Source organism: Amia ocellicauda, chromosome 14 (genome assembly GCF_036373705.1).
Source record: "Amia ocellicauda isolate fAmiCal2 chromosome 14, fAmiCal2.hap1, whole genome shotgun sequence".
In the NCBI taxonomy this organism is placed as follows: domain Eukaryota; kingdom Metazoa; phylum Chordata; class Actinopteri; order Amiiformes; family Amiidae; genus Amia; species Amia ocellicauda.
In genome coordinates this window covers 7,867,000-7,886,388 of record NC_089863.1, presented here as the reverse complement: position 1 = coordinate 7,886,388, position 19,389 = coordinate 7,867,000, and the positions used below count along the sequence as shown (strand labels likewise).

The 19,389-nt window shown below is 39.2% G+C and overlaps 1 protein-coding gene across 1 annotated transcript in view; it reads right to left on the bottom strand.

Annotated features, from left to right (window-relative positions):
* The window catches only part of fgf11a (fibroblast growth factor 11a), a 72,858-nt gene that overhangs the window by 35,273 nt on the left and 18,196 nt on the right, over positions 1–19,389 (bottom strand). Inside the window, exons 3-4 of the mRNA XM_066722756.1 lie at positions 14,806–14,853; positions 2,917–2,921 (exon numbers count right to left, since the gene is read on the bottom strand). Of these exons, the coding sequence (XP_066578853.1) occupies positions 2,917–2,921; positions 14,806–14,853 (53 nt within the window). The remainder of the gene's footprint in view (positions 1–2,916; positions 2,922–14,805; positions 14,854–19,389) is intronic.

Below are 19,389 nucleotides of genomic sequence, written 5' to 3'. Positions count from 1 at the left end.
GGGCAAATAGCCTCCTCTCGTTTGTAAACTGTCTTATGTTCTTAATTGCTGCAAATGAACAAACATTTTATCTGAACAGCTAGATATGTAACTTGCACAAATGATTTCCATTGAAACATGTACTCCTTGCTTAGTGGAATGGATTCAATCATGGGTTTGACTTGAGCTCCGTTGACTTGTGAATAGAAGCGGGTAGACTTCTCTTGATATTGGCAAAATTGTGGGACTTTGCTGAGAAGTGTTTTCTTAAGCTAGTTTGTTAAAAAGCTATTAAACTGGACATGCACATTTGTGTTGAGTGGTTAAAGTGAATGCAATTCAAGGCGCCTGATGTTTGTCATTGTTGACAGTGTGACAGAGCTCTTTAGAGTCACCTTGGCTAAAGTTGTTAGTCAAATGTATTCAGTAAGTTGACAATAATAAATAATTGTTATTTTCCAACATCTGCCCTAACTGTCGATGTGCACCAGAGTTGAATATGTAGGCAGACTGATGCACTTTAATTTCCTGCTGTGATGCTTTCAGAGACAACAGGAGGGAAGGCACATATGCATTCAAACTCTCTTCAGGCTAGCTATATACAGTAGCTGCAGTTTACTAAAGTGATTCATCGTTTGACGTCAGCACTCTGCTTCATGATTTGTGAGGTTCATGATGAAGATTGTTCGGTTTCTTCTTCAATGTTAATTTGCTCCGTTCCACTTTTGTATTGCGATCTGCTCGACTCTGTACCGTTCTGTGGTGGAGTCAATTTAGGACAGTGCAATTGATGATCTTTTTTCAGTTTGTTAAGTAGTCAATTTAGCTTTCTCCTCCCCTGGGACGTTGCCAGGTCAATTTTCTCGTTGGCTTTTTCACGACGAGGGAGTGTGAGGTTTGTGTTCTCAGCAAATGCTACTAATGTATCTCCTTTCATTGCTTTCTACATATCCATATTTATCTACCAGTTTCTTATGTTCTTGCTTTCCAATTATATGAAATTGTAATATCATCAGCATCAGCCATTATCGATCCAGTGCTGGAAGAAGCACTACATAAATGTACACTTGTTTGTAACATATATACCTAACATTCATATTTTACTATATAATTGTAACGTGTTGTTTAAGCAGGACACCCAACAACAACAATAATAATAATAATACAGAACACGTTTATAAAAAAATCAATCTAGGTCAAATCTAAAGCCTGCATTGCAAATGTATCCAAGATAGAGGTCGGCAGAACGCAGGCAGGAGGGCAGCTCCTGGGTTCACCTGTCGTTCAGTGGTCTTGCTTTCAAAGCACACTTGCTCTGTATGCAAAATACTGCAGAGTAACCGAATCCCTGCAGGACCTCGTGACAGATCCACAGATACTGGCACTCCAGCTCCCAGCAAAACAGCACGGGGAAAAGTCATCCTGTTTCCTTAGCTGTGTGTTATTTTACCAGCACTACAAGATGAAATTAAACACAACATGGACACACTTATATCTATCAGGCACTGGTGTTTCCTTCTGGTAACGCTTTACATTAAGTGTCCTTAAGTATTGTGTATATACACTGTTAGTACTTAGTTAGTTACAGTGTAAATACAGTGTAATTGGCATAATAACAGTGGCAGATACCAAGTAAATACACAGTAATTAGGGACATTAAATGTAAAGTATTACCGTAGCACAGTAAAAAAAACATTGTAACCATGCACAGTTACAGTGTAAATACAGTGTAAATAGGCATAATTACACTGGTAATTACCTAGTAATTACAGTGTAAATACACAGTAATTAGGGACACTGCACATAAAGGGCACAAAATGAAAACCTTTTGAATTAGAAAGACATTATTTAAATTTATGTGGGTGTGGTTATGCATACCATTCCCCCCAATTAGGTGATCAAATGTATGTTACAGTCGAATTACAGTTTTTGGAATTAGTTCCCTTCACATACAGCACGTCATGTTTGTAAATTGTACCAGAGTTGAAATTGGATAAAACAGTAAAAAGATACTTCATTAATGACCTGCCCTAATAGGCGCTTTATCTCCTGATCAGTACAAGGCTGTCTCTCCACATCTCTGAAACCACATGCATACTTTACCTTGGCTTCCAGTTGCATTCAATTGGAGCATTTGTATTTGATTAGGAAATTAATCAAAGGCTGTGAAAATTTGATATGCTCTATTTGTATCCTTTACCACAGTTGTTTGGTTTGGTTTGGTTCTTTCAAATTCTATTGAGCATTTTCTAAATTCTAGTGAGAGGCTCTTCAGTTTCCATAGCTTGACGTGTAACCAGGTCGACTTGATTACACGTATGACCCTTTTGAGTCATATGTGAGGCTTATGTGAGGTTCTAGTTAAGGTCTATGAAATGTATCCTGATTGTACGACTACAATTTGTGATTGTTCTTTAACTGGGGGCATGTTGTTAGCTGGTACTGGATGATCACTTGAGTAAAATATGAATGTGCTACATGTGTCATTTAGCCAAAGGAGAAGGAATATAGAAGCTTATACAATTGACCTACTCCTTGGGCATCTCTCAGGTGGAGAAATGCATGTAATTGAATGTAACAGGGCTCTGGGCACTGCAGTGGAGGATTGTGGGTTCAAATCCAGGTGACACTGCTGCTGTACCCTCCAGCAAGGGACTGTACTCAGATTGCTCCAGTAAAAACCCAGCTGTATAAATGGGTAATTGTATGTAAAAATAAATAGATAGATTGTAACAATTCTCAGCTTTTAGACAATAAAACCTATTGCATTTCCCCCACAGTCTCAAAAGATGCTATGGTGTTTCTCTGCCAGGCCAAAGCAATCCGTAAGAGCTGACAGAAGTACGGATGGTTACATTCGTGACTTAGAGACTTCGTCCCAGCTCTTTGGGATGAGTTATGTGGGTTTATGTTGAACAGAATAACACCATATATCACCCAATCTATGGGGAGACAAAGTCATTATTTTCCTTCCAGGGAAACTGCAAAAGATGACACTGTTATTTTATTAAAAAGATTTTCCTCCTTGGATTCACATACACAAAGCTTCATTGGCCGTTTGAATGCTGGTTAACAAAACTGCCTGCGTTTTAGCTCTGTGCAACAAAAAAAAATTCTTAGACTTTTTTTTTAACCCGAACCCGAACCCAAACCAAAAATCATGTAACTGGAACCAAATGAATAACCGATCATCAACTAACTAACTAAAGATAACAAAATAAATATATACATTTCTGTATTACCTGACCATTAACCATTGATACATGAAAATGAAATGTGAATCACATGGATTGAAACTATGTATTTCAACATACATAACAATATTGTTACAGGAGAAATGCAGGGGGCCTCCCGGGGGCAGGGCGTTTTTTAAACAGTGTTTTACAATCATCTGGCATGTCCCTAGCATACCTTGAATCGCTGGGGCCTGGGGGCTCAGGTGAACTGCTAAAGTGCCAACATGAAATATCCTTTTTCTAGGTAACTTATATAATTTCCCTCCAGCAGGGACCTGGAACATATATTTCTGTAATTTGACATAAATATCTGCATTTCTTTTATGCTTGTATATTACTGTACACTGTAACTACAATGCTGTTAATGTTTTGCCAATTCCCACTTCCTTCTTGACAACTTTGTTCCACTGTGGATGGACAAAAATGTGTTATTTTCAACCTTACTTACTTAAGGTAGGCAAGTCCTGAATTCTCATAGAAAAACGCTAGGTTGTTCATCATGCACAACCGCTCAACCTGACCAATAAATAAATAAATAAATAGATAAGCACATTTCCCAAACTCTGATGGCCAGGACTGCTGACTCGGCTAAAGATTAGTTGTTCACTTTGAGTATACAATCACACAACAAAGCGAGCTGTGAGCCGGAGGGAACCTGCCGCATATCAGAGTATTGAGGAGGTGTGTGTGTGTGTGGGGGGTGGGGGGATCGGTCTCTCACTCCCAGCTACAGATCTGCAAGGTCAATCATGAAGAGAGGGAAAGTGTGGAGGAGTGCTGGTGGTTTTCTTTTCAAGTCAAAGCTAATGATATTGAGCAGCGGCGACTGCAGGAGAGAGAAACTCGGGCCACGGCAGCCTGTGATCAAGTCGACCACTTCCACAAAGGGTTGGGGAAAACGGATGCCTCCCCCGGGAGCCGTTCGAGGAGAAATACATTGGTGGCGGAGCCTTTTAATCCCAGCCCTTTACAGATGTTAATTACATTAATGATCCATTGGACAATGGTGCTGGTTTGGGACGGGGGCCAGCGCCTGAAAGGAGGCAGAGAGGTATCGATTCCGCAGCCGTGGGTTGTAACATTTCAAAGTGTCAAAGCTAAATGGCTGCATACCAGACTTTTTTTAAAGTGCATCTCTCGCAGAGCTTTAACCATATTGTGTGCACAGGCAAAATTCCACCTTGTAATTCAATAGAGGCAGAAGAATTTCCATTGTTATTGGGCCCTGGACGAAATGCCGATTCAATCTGACATCTGCCAGTTTTGCTTAAGAATGAAAGCATTACCTATCAGAAATTTGATACCTCATCAATAACGAGAAACATTAAATTATGACAGACATATAGCCAGCTGTGCATTCCTAGTCTGGGTTACTTTTGATGTTTTTTACAAAAGAAAATGTCCTTGATATTTACAGAGTAGTTTTGTTGAGGCACACAGGTAGATTAGCAGGAAAAAACAACATGTTTATGGGGTTCTTTCCCAACATTGTGTATTCAGTGTTACATTTAGATGAACTTGTACAAACAGAGTCAATTATTGCAATGACGTGTGTGTGTCAGGGTTGTTCCTTGCTGTTTACACCTGATGCACAGGATTTACCCACATGGATCTATCGTGACACGGTTGACTGATTGAGTGGTGATGGACTTCTACAGAAATCAGTATCTTGTCATTTCATGGCTCTGTAGGGATGCCAGCCCACCCTGACATGAAACTGAACTCTTTAAGAAGCTGGGACACCATACCCTCTGTAGGCAAAGTGAAAGCCGTTCTCTATGAAATTGAAGGGAAAGTTCAGCAACAGTTAGGATTTGAAGACGTGCAACGCAAGAAAAGACTGGCAGAGATTGCAGAATTAAAAGATATGTAGAGAATAGATTTACCATAACTGTTTATGTTTGATAAATAACGTGACAAATATTTGTAAATTTCATTTTTGGAGTTGGGTCCATTTATCCATATGTCAAAAAAAAAAAAGCTATATGGATTATACTTTGGTAAACGTTGGATTTGTATTCACAGTTTGAAAATCGAACCTGTAATTCAATCTACCGAAAATACAAATCTAATATTTCACTTTAGAAAAAGTTTAACAGAAAGACTATATTTATATGTAATAATTAAAAATATCCGGTAAGTTGTTGATTAACAAATAAAGTTAACTTACATGAATGGCTTATACAACTTGTTCATTTTCGAGGAATGTTTACATTTCAAAAAGGGAAAGAGAGCCTCTAAAATTGAACAAAGTGAACAGGACAATCTGTGTGTTCATAGTTACAGCAACTGTGGTCTTCCTGCTTTATTATTCGTGAGGCACCCTAGCCTCCATTCCCAGGGAGATATCTGCTGAGCTTGCAACATCGCCTTCCGTCTCTAAGCCGGACTCACGGCAGTGGAGTGTGGACTTCAATGCTAATCAGCCCCTGTATAGATTTTATAAGAGTCATGGTGGAAAAGCAAACTTTTTCCTTCTTGTTCAATTTGCCTGAGAAAAAAACTCACAGAAAAGAAACACCAATACTGTGATACAATTACAATACAACCTAAGTAAGATACCATCACTCACACCGATATTTCAATTGAACACTAATATCAAATCTATTCTATGAAAGGTATTAAGGGATGTTGGCTATATGAACCACCTGAATTGTATCACTGCATACCCTTTAACGATTTACCATTTCTTATTTTATTCTTTATAATCTGTTTATTTTTCCAATTTCGAAATAAAAAAGTTTTGGCTGCCAACGTAGAGCAGTTGACTTGGATTTAAAATACCAAAAAATCTGGCACGTGATTGGATTCTGTTTTTTAAATGTATTCATTATGAAGTCTTAATGTATCTGAATGCAACATTTCAGCAAAGTGACCTCCTTTATATTGTCAGCATGTGCTGTTTCAGGATAGATGCAGCATTTCTGCAGACCTCTTTTTAGTCTCTCGTTTGCGCAATCATTTGTTTCCTCCCAAGTGGAATAAAATCATTTTTGCTAGTGGATTACGCAAGCATGTACTGAGAGAGTCCCAGTCTGAAGTGTTCATTAAAGTGATGTGATGACTATGACTAACAATGAAGTAAATTAATAGTAGCAGCTTGAAAAGCTTTTAGGGAAAGCACAAGTTCTTGGATTTGCATACCATTATTAAATTTGTAATCATTAATTGTAGCAATGTAAAGACCATAACCTTGTTGGACTAAGCCTGTTGGACTAATGGCCCTGTGAAGTGTGGTATGGATAAGGAACTCACTTTTCAATCAAGTGGGCCCCATGACCAGGAGCATCAGATATTGGGGAGGTTAAAAGACCAAATGTTGGATTGTAGTTGTATTCAAAATATCATCACAAGCACACCTCAATGTACTCAAGCAACACCGTCCAAAAGAGTGTTGCATCGTTACACAAACATCTGATAGCCAAGCGTGCAGGTTTTGTCAACTCTTGAGAACCCACAGGAATGACAGCACCCCCGGGCAAAAGATATTTGGGCAAAAGTCACTTTCTCATGTTTGCAAGTAAGATCATTGCTTTCCTGCCTTTTACTGCTAAAATGTTGTTCAGGTGTCTGAGAATATATGACATGGTGTAAGTACACAAAGCCTGTGTCAACCCTCTCATGACTTCATTCATGAGGCAATGTCGGTGTCACCACCTTGAGCCGAACAGGCATCATGTGGTACAGATACAGTCCTGGAGTATAATAAGAGCTTCTCCCTGTCAGATGACTTCATCTCAACCTGCCAATAACCTGACCTCCAATCATGAAATGTGAAATACCTGACTCCACGAAACCCATCCAGTATGTCACAGATTCTCGCCTTCGGATAGGCGTCAACCTGTGTCACAGCACTTAAACACCAGTAATCCTCACAAAACCCTTTCTCTCCCCCTTTCTGATCCACTAACATGAAAGGAGCAGCAGCGGGCGGGACTGATTTTTCTATCATCCCAAGCTGTGACATCTCATCCATCTGTTCCTTATTGACTGCTTTACGAGCAGGAGGACGTGGGTAAGGCCCCCGAGGTGGGGTGGTGCCAGTCCAGTGTCAATCCTATAAATTACAGTCCTTGTGCTTTCAATCTCTTCTCACACACATAGAAGAAACCTGCTAAACTCGGTTATAAGCCGTCGAAGTTGACACCTGTGATCTCACCCTGTTACAGTATTATTACAGATAGAACTTCATTATCTACTCAAGTGACCAAAACATCCTCTTCAATTTATCTGGAGAGAGGCAGAAAAGTACACATTTCATTCAAATTAGGTGGAAGTGATACAAGCAGAGGATAAAAAATGGCATCATTACAAATATAACGGTAGGGAAAGTCATGGTGAGGAGACGTAAATGGGTTAAAAGTGCATGATGCATCTTGAGAAGGTGCTGGGAGGTGGTCTGGGTGGCTAGATCATTCCACTACTGAAGGCCAAGCATAGAGATTAGCGAGATGGAGGTACAGCCATTGTTTGAATGCAGGAAGAGTGGAGGGGTCAGGAGGGCATATGAGGAGAGATAAGAGCCTGGAAGTAGCATCGGCAGGCAGGTACAAGTGTCTCAGACTAGAGGTGAGCTGTGATCGAGAGCAGGGGGGCGTCACGGGGGAAGCAGGCAGGTGACGGACAGAGAGGATGTTCTCTCGAAAATTAACAATCTGGCATTAGATTGCATGGTCCCCCATGGTCCTAGGTAAATATGGCTTTCACGACACTTTAAGAATATATTGTGATATATTGTGGCCATGGTTTATGCTTATTAAAGACTACTTTCCTGACTAACTCACAAACTCCTTAACTTCTTAACTCACTCTCTCATAAATTTTAAATCTCTCCAACTTCTTCTATCATGTGCTCCCCCGAACACTGGCATTTTACAGACGGCCACCTTCCTGTTCCAGGTCAGAGAGCAACTGCCACATACAACTGCTTGTATCCCGGCTGCTAGAGTGCAGATTGTCAGGTGTCTGACCAGGGTTGAGAACAGTGCCACCCCCCTGTATTGGTCAAACTATGTAATTACACAATTATGTAAACTGACACTCCACATCGCCCATATACTATAGAAACCAAATACACCTATTTACACGTGATACAGTTTAAACAACAAAATCTGTACAATCTGTTACAATATATACAACATGTATATTAACAATATGCCTTTAAATGTATTTTCTGAAGCTATACATTTCTAAACGATAGCCAAGCAGTGGAACTGGAATAACAGGATGTACCGAATGACCTCACAACACCTGGAACTCACAGACAGCTGAAAAAAAAACTTAAACCACTGCCAGAAAACATCTTAGCCATTTCATACATCCCTTGGCATACATCATCCAAATGGAATGCCAACATTCATCTCCACGTATCTGAAACCATAGCTGTCATGTGACTACAAAGTGCAAGACAATACACAGATTACTTTAAACTGCTTGAAATCTTTACAACTGGATGGAAGAAGGAGACATGCAGCACTATTGTGGTTTGTGAAAGAGGTTCGCAGTGCTGTCACCAGCCTGGCCCAGACCCAGAGAATGTAGCTTAAGTTCAATAATTAGCAGAAGGCACAAGAGCTCAATAAAGTGGTTGCATGACATATCCAGAACTTACGGTTGCTACATTTATTTAACACAATTAATAGTGCTGGCATGGAAGCATTCAGGAAATGCAAATTACACACAAATCTCATAAATGGCTTATTCCTAAGAGCTTCCAGCGGTCTAGCATTGTTGTCCAAGTCCTACTGGATTTGCGTGTGATGGAGCTGGCTTACACTGTCATTTTTCTCACTCCTGCATGTGTGACTTTATAAATGTATCGTAGTTTTGTTTTACCTACTGAGGAATTGTATTAGAGCTTCTCGTGTGGTAAAACTGTGAACGATACAAATTCCATGGCCATTTTCTCGAGAGCCATGATGTAAGCATTGATTTTATGGTAAGTGTCAGAAGTTTTATAAAAGACAGCCTTCACACTTTTATGTTACAATCTGTGTTCTAACTCTACAGTCTGTGACTTTATTGTGAAATGTGTTAAAGACCCTGATGGTGATAAAAGGCACTGTATAAGGAAAAAGTTGTTTTTGCTTCAGGGTTGAACTGCCCTATTGGGAAGTTGAAGAATATTTCCATTGCGCAATGGGATTTACAAACACTGTGAAGTCTGAAGACGGTCTAACAGTGCCTTTCTCAAGTTCTAGGTCAACAGAAATGAGTGAGGAATTAAACACAAAGATGCACAACAATAAATAAACCATTCAAATGTAGAGCTTCATCAGTGGAATTAAAATAATATGTGTGGCTTTTACTGTAGTGACATCCCAACCCATACAAAAGTCACGTCAGCAGGAACACACACATTAGCACACAAAACACACCCGTCTCCCTCGAGTTCATCCAAAGCCTTAGCTTTTTCTCACAGCCTGTAAAGATTACATTAACCTCCCATGAAGTTTGAAGTTCCTGTAAACAACGCAACAAACTCAGTGAATATACGTGCTGCATGCAAATTAAGCTGTACTTTGTTGTGAAGTAGAGACTCTTTAATTGTTACAACTTGAATCATTAAATGGATCACAAAATCAGAACTCTATATCTTTCCATTGAATACCGGGCATTTTATATGGAAACATACAGAGATGAAGAACAGCAATAATTTGAGAACTGAGAGGTATCCTTTATGAAAGCTTTGATGGAATTGAAAATCTTTTGCACTGAAGTAGGAGTTCTAGCCAGACCTTGACTTCAAACTCAATACATAAAGCAGGATTAGGAGGAAGAAGGCTGCACATATAAGACCCATTTCTGTCGAACCCAGATTGGTATGCGTGTGGGAAACATCTGTTAAACAGTGCAGTGAAAGCTGATGAACTGCGATCCTACAAAAAGGCTCAATGATGTTCTTCAATTGGCAATACTGCTCTGTCCATCAAGAATACTTTTATGGTTCAATTCAAACTCACACCTCTTGTTTTTCACATTTCTTAATATAAGCAAAATGTAAACATTGAAAGATTGATCACATATAATTCAATCTAAATCTATTCAAGCTGCAAGAGACTAGAAAGAAGTGGAAATGGATTATATCAAACCTTTGGCCCTCGCACTCCCAGCGACAGGCCTGAACTTGATAGTGGTTTATATTTATAAGTAGAAGTAAGAAGCTTCTGAAAATAAAGCCACTGTTGAGTAATAGGGCAAATAGTCATCTAACGAATGGACTCACATGGTCCTGAATTAAAATTATCCTCGTGTTGGGTATTCCCCATCGGAAATTAATTTCTTCCCTAGCGAGTCTGCATTGTTTTCATATAAAATCGATAGGATCACAGCCCAGCTTTTCATTCCAGTACGTGTAATACTTTTAAAGTATCCAAATTAAATTGTGGCTTCTGTTTCAAAACATGGTTCTTGATTATATTGTAAGAAGCTTTGTTTCAATACATACCATTGTAATATGTATGCAGAAGGCTTAATATTTAATCCATAGCTGCACTCCCATACCCCCACTCCGACACCACCACCCTCTACCACCCCCATTAAAGAATAACTGAATGAAATGTAAAGAAATCGCAATGTAGAGAGAATTAAAATAAATGTCAAATGTACAAAAACATGAGCAGAATAAAGGAATGAGTCACGTGCAAACACACCAGTAGAATGGGTAAAAACAAGCAAAAGGGGAAAAAAATGTATTACCTCGACAAAGTAGTGCACAAACATAATATAAAATCCCATGGAGCATTAACATTATCTGTCTGCACATGGCCAACACATTAATTTTGTATAAATGGTGGGAGCCACGTCTCCTTCGTAATGAGTCGTATACTATAGCACTGTACACACAAGGAGCCACGGAGGTATGTGGATATATGCCTAAATAACACTTGTATTTGTAATTTGTTTGCTGATCATGCTTTGTTTACATTTTGGCTTGACTACAAGAGGGTTTTAGGCGGCTTCAAAGCTGTCTAAAATAAAAAAGAGAAGTCACAAGAGCATAGGCAGATGCAGCTTCTCATTTGATGTAACACAGATAGATGAGAGCACTCCCGTGGCATTGTACAAAACAAGAGCCGAGAGAGGCTCGTTCCGCACCGTGTATCTTTTTTAAGTTGAAGCAGTGCAAGATCCATTTGCTGTAATGCGCCTAATGTTTCTGCGAGTGATGAGAACATCCCTGGTGCAATCAGGGTCTTTGATGCGGCCTAGCCCTTCATTTTGATCGAACATATGTGTGATGTCTTTGCCGGTGTGGTTAACTCACAGAAAAAGAAAAAATACCGAATAAAGAACAAAAGCCATGCATGAGAGACAAAAAAACATACAGCAACATCGACAATAAAATAAAGCTACACTTTGTTTTAGCAAGTTTTGATATTTTATTAATATTACCATTATTAATTATGATAGTTGTAAAATACTGGGGCTTTGCTCAGTTTTACAGCATAACTATATTCAGTTTAAACCTATATGGGATATAGACTGAAGCACAGACTGAAGTAGTCAATCCAAAAACTTGGCAATCAACTATAGCATGACAAAAACAAAAATGCCTGTTAAAACCTAGGTTTGTCTTGGTCAGTGGTTACTCTGGAGTCAGTGAACATAAGTGGTTCCCATTGAAATGACTGGAAAATGCAAAGCAAGACAATTCTTTTAAAAATAAATACAGAGCCAAATAAAAAGGTTTACTGAGGACACAGGCCCTTGGATCCTTGGCTGGATGACATTAATGAATTATACTTATGGCCAACAAACAAGCAAAATGTCTCCCTTTGTTGTAGTGGTTGACAGTAACTACAACTACAAGTAAGTTGTCTGTAACTGAATTTGGTCATTTGAACACAGGTCAGCACATAACAATATTCCTCTTTTTCATTTATTTATTTATTAATTTATTTATTTTTAGGTAATATGCCTCCCTTACAAATTCCCGTCTGCTCCAGTGCTCAAATTGGTCTTCTGAACTCTCTTTAAAAACCTCTATGCCCCATGCTGGAAAACAGCACAGTTTTCAAGGTGGGGATATCACCAGAGTATTGTATAACCTTGGCGTGGTCCCTTCGGATTTCCTCGGCAAATTGCTTCCCGGAATTGAAACCCGGAGTTCTGTTAGTTTTCCTCCAGAACAGCAGCTCTGCATTTTAAAGGAATTCGGGATTGGTGAAACAACTGAACCATAATCTATCATGTCAAAGTCAGATACACACCCCCACGCACGATGACAGCTTTGTAATGAAGGATACCAAACACTAGCTTCGACCAACTTTAGTGTTGTCAAGGGCCTGGCTGTATAGTGTCTTGGACCAAGTCATTCTAAAACTATGCCTGCCTTTTTGAGCCTGTTATAGTTTGGTATGTTATTAAATATTCAGATTATTGTACAGGTTTTATTTGGCCAATTTATTTTCTGCATTTTAAAGACCATGTGAGGGTTACAATTGGAGTTTAAACTCTAGTTAAACACAAAGCTGCCCATTGATGAATACATGCCAGACATACATGGCATAGACCAGTGGTATCCAACCCTGGACCCAATCCACTTCATTTTATAGGTCACCCTAAATCACCAATTTCTAAATACTGGGTACACATTGGAGTTATTTATCAATTAAACAACTCAACCAAGGGATTTCTTGACCGGAGAGGCTGACAGTATTCAGAGGATTGCTCCAGTAGTTTCTAAAGGACTGAAACCACCTGCTTCAAGGCTCCGAAAGTGGCAAAGAGCTCTAATACCAAACTGAGGTTTTGAGACACTTTAAGTCTGCATTGCGGAGAAGAGAAGAAACTTTAAGGAACTGCTTTGAACAGCATTTTGAAAATATAAATTGACAGCAGCTTATACTGGAAAAACAAAGTATTGGATTCGTTTGAGAAGATGTGATAATCTTTGGTTCAGAGAAATATAGACACTGGGGAGGGGTTTGCTTGATGGGCAGGTTGAGTGCTCTGGTCCAGATTACACTGGTTTGATTCTGGGGTGTGTCAAGAGAATAGAGGTCTGCATCACATATACGAGGGAGGAAAAGTCATTCTGATATTCATGTAAGCAAAGTTCATCATCTGGGATGCTGGAGAATTCTTATACTTACTGGACATTTTAATTTGATTTTGTTTCATATTATATATTGCCAGATTATAGCACAAAATGGGCTCTGTCTGACCACATCCTCAGTCTTGAGCATTCCTGTTTTTATGGGAATGTAAATTTGAATCCGCACCCCCTGATTTAAAATGAAACTGTACCACAGCCAACAGTATCTGACTGAAACAAACGCAGAGGCTGAAAAAGCAGCAGTAAATCTCGATAGTACTTTGTTCTAGAAATCACAAGATCAAAGACTTAACCATCTGTCATCTTAACGCGTGCATCCTAATCCATAAACTATATCAGATCAAATTACTCATAGCGCCGTCTACAACTTCTACGCTCGCTGTCCCTGAAACTGGATTAATGCAATGCCCAACGCATTCCTACACACTGGTATTTTCTTCTACTTTTTGAAACACGCTCAATAGAAATAAATTGCACCAATGACACATACCAGATTCCTTTACTACCTGAAGTTTTTGTTCTAAAGAAATGAAAGTCTAAAATGAAACTGAAGCACCATCATCAACCATTCTGCTCCTTGCAAAAACCCTTGTAAATATCTAAAGACATTTCCCTTACATCATATCGATGGAGGAATAAATGCAACACCACAGATTGGAAAGGCAACTTTCACAACAGTTATCAACGACGTTTGCATATTTACATCTATAAACATTGTTCCAAGAGAGTTTGAATGCATACAGATCTCAAATGGGGCAGCTATTATTGTTGATTTATTGATTATAACAATTTCCCTCACCCTGCCATTAATGAAAGACACAAGGCACAAGCAGGCTTAATACATAGTCATGCACAGCACATGCCTGTAAAGAATAATATGCAAGAATGCAGCCCACATGCATTGGTAGACAGGAGGAACTTATGTTGGTGATTCATTTGGTAAGTCAACAGATATTGTGACTGTTTAGAACATAAGAACATAAGAAAGTTGACAAACGAGAGGAGGATATTCGCCCCATCATGCTCGTTTGGTTTCCATTAATAACTAATTGATCCAAGGATCCTATCCAGTCTATTTTTAAATGTTCCCAAACTTTCAGCTTCAACCACATCGCTGGGGAGTTTAATTATATTTATCATTGATTAAACATGTCTGTGCTGTTTTTGGAAGTGTACATATGAATAACACATAGAAAAGAACTCATACAAACCAATTAAAAAATAGATAATAATAATAATAATAATAATAATAATAATAATAATAATAATAATAATAATAATAATAAAACACATTAAAGTTCCACATTACTTTAGCAGCTTTCAATGTTATATTATTACCACGAATACAAGTAGAGGAGATGTGGGGAATTAAATAAACAGAGATGTAATTCTGAGAAAGCCACTAATCCAAAAGTATTTTCTATAATCTCTTCTGCCTTCTGGTTTTTATACATTTCTTCGACTCAATCCCACGCCCTTTAAAAGGTCTAATATACCAGCTGAGGATTGCATCACGGCTTTTCTATCGGACCTTCCCATTTTCCTGCCTACTGGTTTCCCAGGACTGGGAGGTCTGGTTCTGGTAACCCAAACTGGAGATGGGGAATCAAGTTTCCTGCGTAGGCCTATATGCATCATTTTGAGACGGGGGCTCACTAACTCCAACCAACTCACAGACCGTGTTTATTTTGTGTAAATGTTGAGTACATATCCTTTGTTTTGGTATTCTTCATGGAGATGGGTTCATACGTCTTTAGCTGTCTGCTTAAAATAAATAAATTAAATGCATAAAAGCACTTAACTTCCATAACAATGTAACATTCATTATGCATGATTGTTCTACTGTTTATTTATGTATTTACTTTTTCAGAAGTCCATTAAACAGGCTCCTGCATGTCTTTCATACTTTACCCTCGAATTTGGCAGCACATCCCAATTAGGCTAATGTTATTTGCACCGGTGATCGTGTGTTAAAATCTGGGAGCCACCGATTTCCGAGAGTACATGTGGGCTGCAGTCTGAGACTTTGCAGACAATCCCTTGGCTCCGAAACCTAAAATCTAATTATCTCATTTCACCATGGGCTCCCAAAATTAATCTCATGCATCGATAATTTTTAATTAATATGATTTCCTTTTATTTCCTTGTTGCTGTCACCTAGAGAAATGTAACTAATCCCAAGAAAATGCGTAAAATACTTCAATTTATTTATTATTTGTACTTATTATTTATTCTCTTGGGGGGGTTCAAATGTGTGCCATTCACCTTAGGAATTGATTTCAAAAAGGCTTGAAAGAGTGGAATCCCCATTTCTTGGTCTTATTTTCTAATATGCGCAAGCTGGATTCTCAATGTGAGTTTAAGAAGTTATTACAGCAAGTATTTTGCCAGTCAGGTTAATCAGTTACACAAATATTAATCTCCATCACATCTCCATCCTCACTTCTTAGTGGTTGCAAGTGAATTCCACTTCTTGTTCCAGACATGCAAGAACTATATATTTATTTCAGAAGATAAGACCATTTCTGAAATATATAAAGCTGATTCAATCAAATATCCATCCATCCTCGAAACCGCTTATCCTGGTGAGGGTTGTGGGGAAGCTGGAGCCGATCCTGGCAGACATAGGGCTCAAGGCAGGAATACACCCTGGATGGAACACCAGTCATTAATGAGCAACACACACAGGGCAATTTACAGTGACCAATCAACCTAACCCACATGTCTCTGGACAGTGGGAGTAAACCGGAGTGCCCAGAGAAACCCCATGCAGACACGGGGAGATCATGCAAACTCTGCACAGACAGGCCCCCTGAGCTGGGACTCAAACCTGGGAACCCGGAGCCATGAGGCAGCAGCACCAACCACCACACCACCGTACCACCCTCAATATATACAGTGAAGGAAAAAAGTATTTGATCCCCTGCTGATTTTGTACGTTTGCCCACTGACAAAGAAATGATCAGTCTATAATTTTAATGGTAGGTGTATTTTAACAGTGAGAGACAGAATAACAACAAAAAAATAAAAAAAAAAGCATTTCAAAAAAGTTATACATTGATTTGCATGTTAATGAGGGAAATAAGTATTTGATCCCCTATCAATCAGCAAGATTTCTGGCTCCCAGGAGTCTTTTATACAGGTAATGAGCTGAGATTAGGAGCACTCTCTTAAAGGGAGTGCTCCTAATCTCAGCTCGTTACCTGTATAAAAGACACCTGTCCACAGAAGCAATCAATCAATCAGATTCCAAACTCTCCACCATGGCCAAGACCAAAGAGCTGTCCAAGGATGTCAGGGACAAGATTGTAGACCTACACAAGGCTGGAATGGGCTACAAGACCATCGCCAAGCAGCTTGGTGAGAAGGTGACAACAGTTGGTGCGATTATTCGCAAATGGAAGAAACACAAAATAACTGTCAGTCTCCCTCGGTCTGGGGCTCCATGCAAGATCTCACCTCGTGGAGATTCAATGATCATGAGAACGGTGAGGAATCAGCCCAGAACTACACGGGAGGATCTTGTTAATGATCTCAAGGCAGCTGGGACCATAGTCACCAAGAAAACAATTGGTAACACATTACGCCGTGAAGGACTGAAATCCGGCAGTGCCCGCAAGGTCCCCCTGCTCAAGAAAGCACATGTACAGGCCCGTCTGAAGTTTGCCAATGAACATCTGAATGATTCAGAGCAGAACTGGGTGAAAGTGTTGTGGTCAGATGAGACCAAAATCAAGCTCTTTGGCATCAACTCAACTCGCCGTGTTTGGAGGAGGAGGAATGACCCCAAGAACACCATCCGCACCGTCAAACATGGAGGTGGAAACATTATGCTTTGGGGGTGTTTTTCTGCTAAGGTGACAGGACAACTGCACCGCATCAAAGGGACGATGGACGGTGCCATGTACCGTCAAATCTTGGGTGAGAACCTCCTTCCCTCAGCCAGGGCATTGAAAATGGGTCGTGGATGGGTATTCCAGCATGACAATGACCAAAACACACAGCCAAGGCAACAAAGGAGTGGCTCAAGAAGAAGCACATTAAGGTCCTGGAGTGACCTAGCCAGTCTCCAGACCTTAATCCCATAGAAAATCTGTGGAGGGAGCTGAAGGTTCGAGTTGCCAAACGTCAGCCTCGAAACCTTAATGACTTGGAGAGGATCTGCAAAGAGGAGTGGGACAAAATCCCTCCTGAGATGTGTGCAAACCTGGTGGACAACTACAAGAAACGTCGGACCTCTGTGATTGCCAACAAGGGTTTTGCCACCAAGTATTAAGTCGAAGGGGTCAAATACGCGTTTTTCTGGATTTTTTTGCTGTTATTCTGTCTCTCAGTTAAAATACACCTACCAATAAAATTATAGACTGATCATTTCTTTGTCAGTGGGCAAATGTACAAAATCAGCAGGGGATCAAATACTTTTTTCCCTCACTGTATGTATAATTCATATTTTAGAACTCCTCATAGTTCCATATCTGCTGTCTCTTTACAAAGCCTTTCATCATAAAAGAACAGTCTAAAAAGCACAAAGATGAAAGAGTAAACATGAGTAAAGCTAATGGTTAACGTCTGCCAAATCTTTCTAAAGAAAATATGAATGTATATTTTGCCATTACTACAAAATAGGTTTATTTGCTTATTTAGACATTTTACTTATTTGCAGATGACTTATGTGCGGATGGGGAGTAACACTAGGAGTTAGAAAGTTAGAAAACCACACAAACTCATTCTAGTCACACCAACTCATACTATTGTTTCAATGTTATCGTTGCATTCATAAATAAGTTATAAACTCATGTCTGTTTACATCTTTATTGACTATTTCTAAGATAAAAGGGTATTATTACAGATGTTGGTATTATTATTATGTTTTAGACCATTAATATTAGAGATTGGTCACAGAAAACAAGCCCATATCGGATTGGCCTTTTCGTATTTCGAGCCCCTGAAACATTCCTGCTGTAGCAGCACTCTGGGTTTGAGATGACTGTCAGCCCACACATGAAATATTGACTCTGCCTTCGATTAATCTAATCCATTTAATAACAGCTTGTTTTTCCTCCTTAATTGAACACCTTCACTTAAAAAAAAAGTGCTTTGTTAGCACTGAACTACTGCACTCTCCCCAACACTCCCCATCAGTTGCACAAACACACCTGCATAAAGACCATTTGTGTCATTCAGTGAAATGTGCAACACCCGTATCGCGTGGCTTTAGAGAGCCATCTTTGTTTGGTGTGTATGAAGCCGTTTCTTGTCTTGATTAAAATATAGACCTTGTTTTTCTTTTTCAAAGCCGTGAAACACAATGATTTAATTCGCTGGCATTTATAATTGAACCCACAGAATGAACCAAAGCCGCTTTGAACTGCCATTTCAGTCCTGCTGGGCCTAGATGCCACGCAGTAGTCAACTTTGTCACTTCCCTCATTTGATTTTAAACACCCAAATCAAATCTCCACAAGGTATTTTTCTGTGGCAGGGATAGAGACTGATTGAGTTTAAACCATCTCAGCGTGGGACTCTTTCATTCTGTCTGTGGTGCTTTTTTTTCCGGTGCAGCAAAGTATTTTGTAGTTTGTGAACCAATCTGGAACTAAATGTAGTCACCCACATGAATTGTATTGCTGTCACCTTTTCTCAGCTCTTATTTCTGACCTCAGCTCAGGCCTCAGTGATATATTGAAGCACTCTTTTATTTACTGCTTCACTATGGCAAGCCAAATTATCATTTAGAGATATCTCAAAATGCATTTCAAGATATCTTCAAATATTTTGAAATATCTGCAAACCATTTAAAGATATCTGTAAACTATTTAGAGATATCTAAATAAGGTGCTTTTTAAAAATATCTCTAAATGATTTGCAGAACGCTCAAAATTATTTGAAGATATCTTTAAATGATTTAGAGATATATGTAAATCATTTAGAGATATCTGCAAATGATTTCCTGTTCATTTAGAGAAATCTGCAAATTATTTCAAGATATCTTCAAATGATTTGTATGTTGGCAGAGATTATCACTTTCTGTTTCCTTATTCAGTTGCATAGAAATGAATGAACAAGTTAACAGGAAGTGATAATATTGGGCTACATACAGGAAGTCATTTGAAGA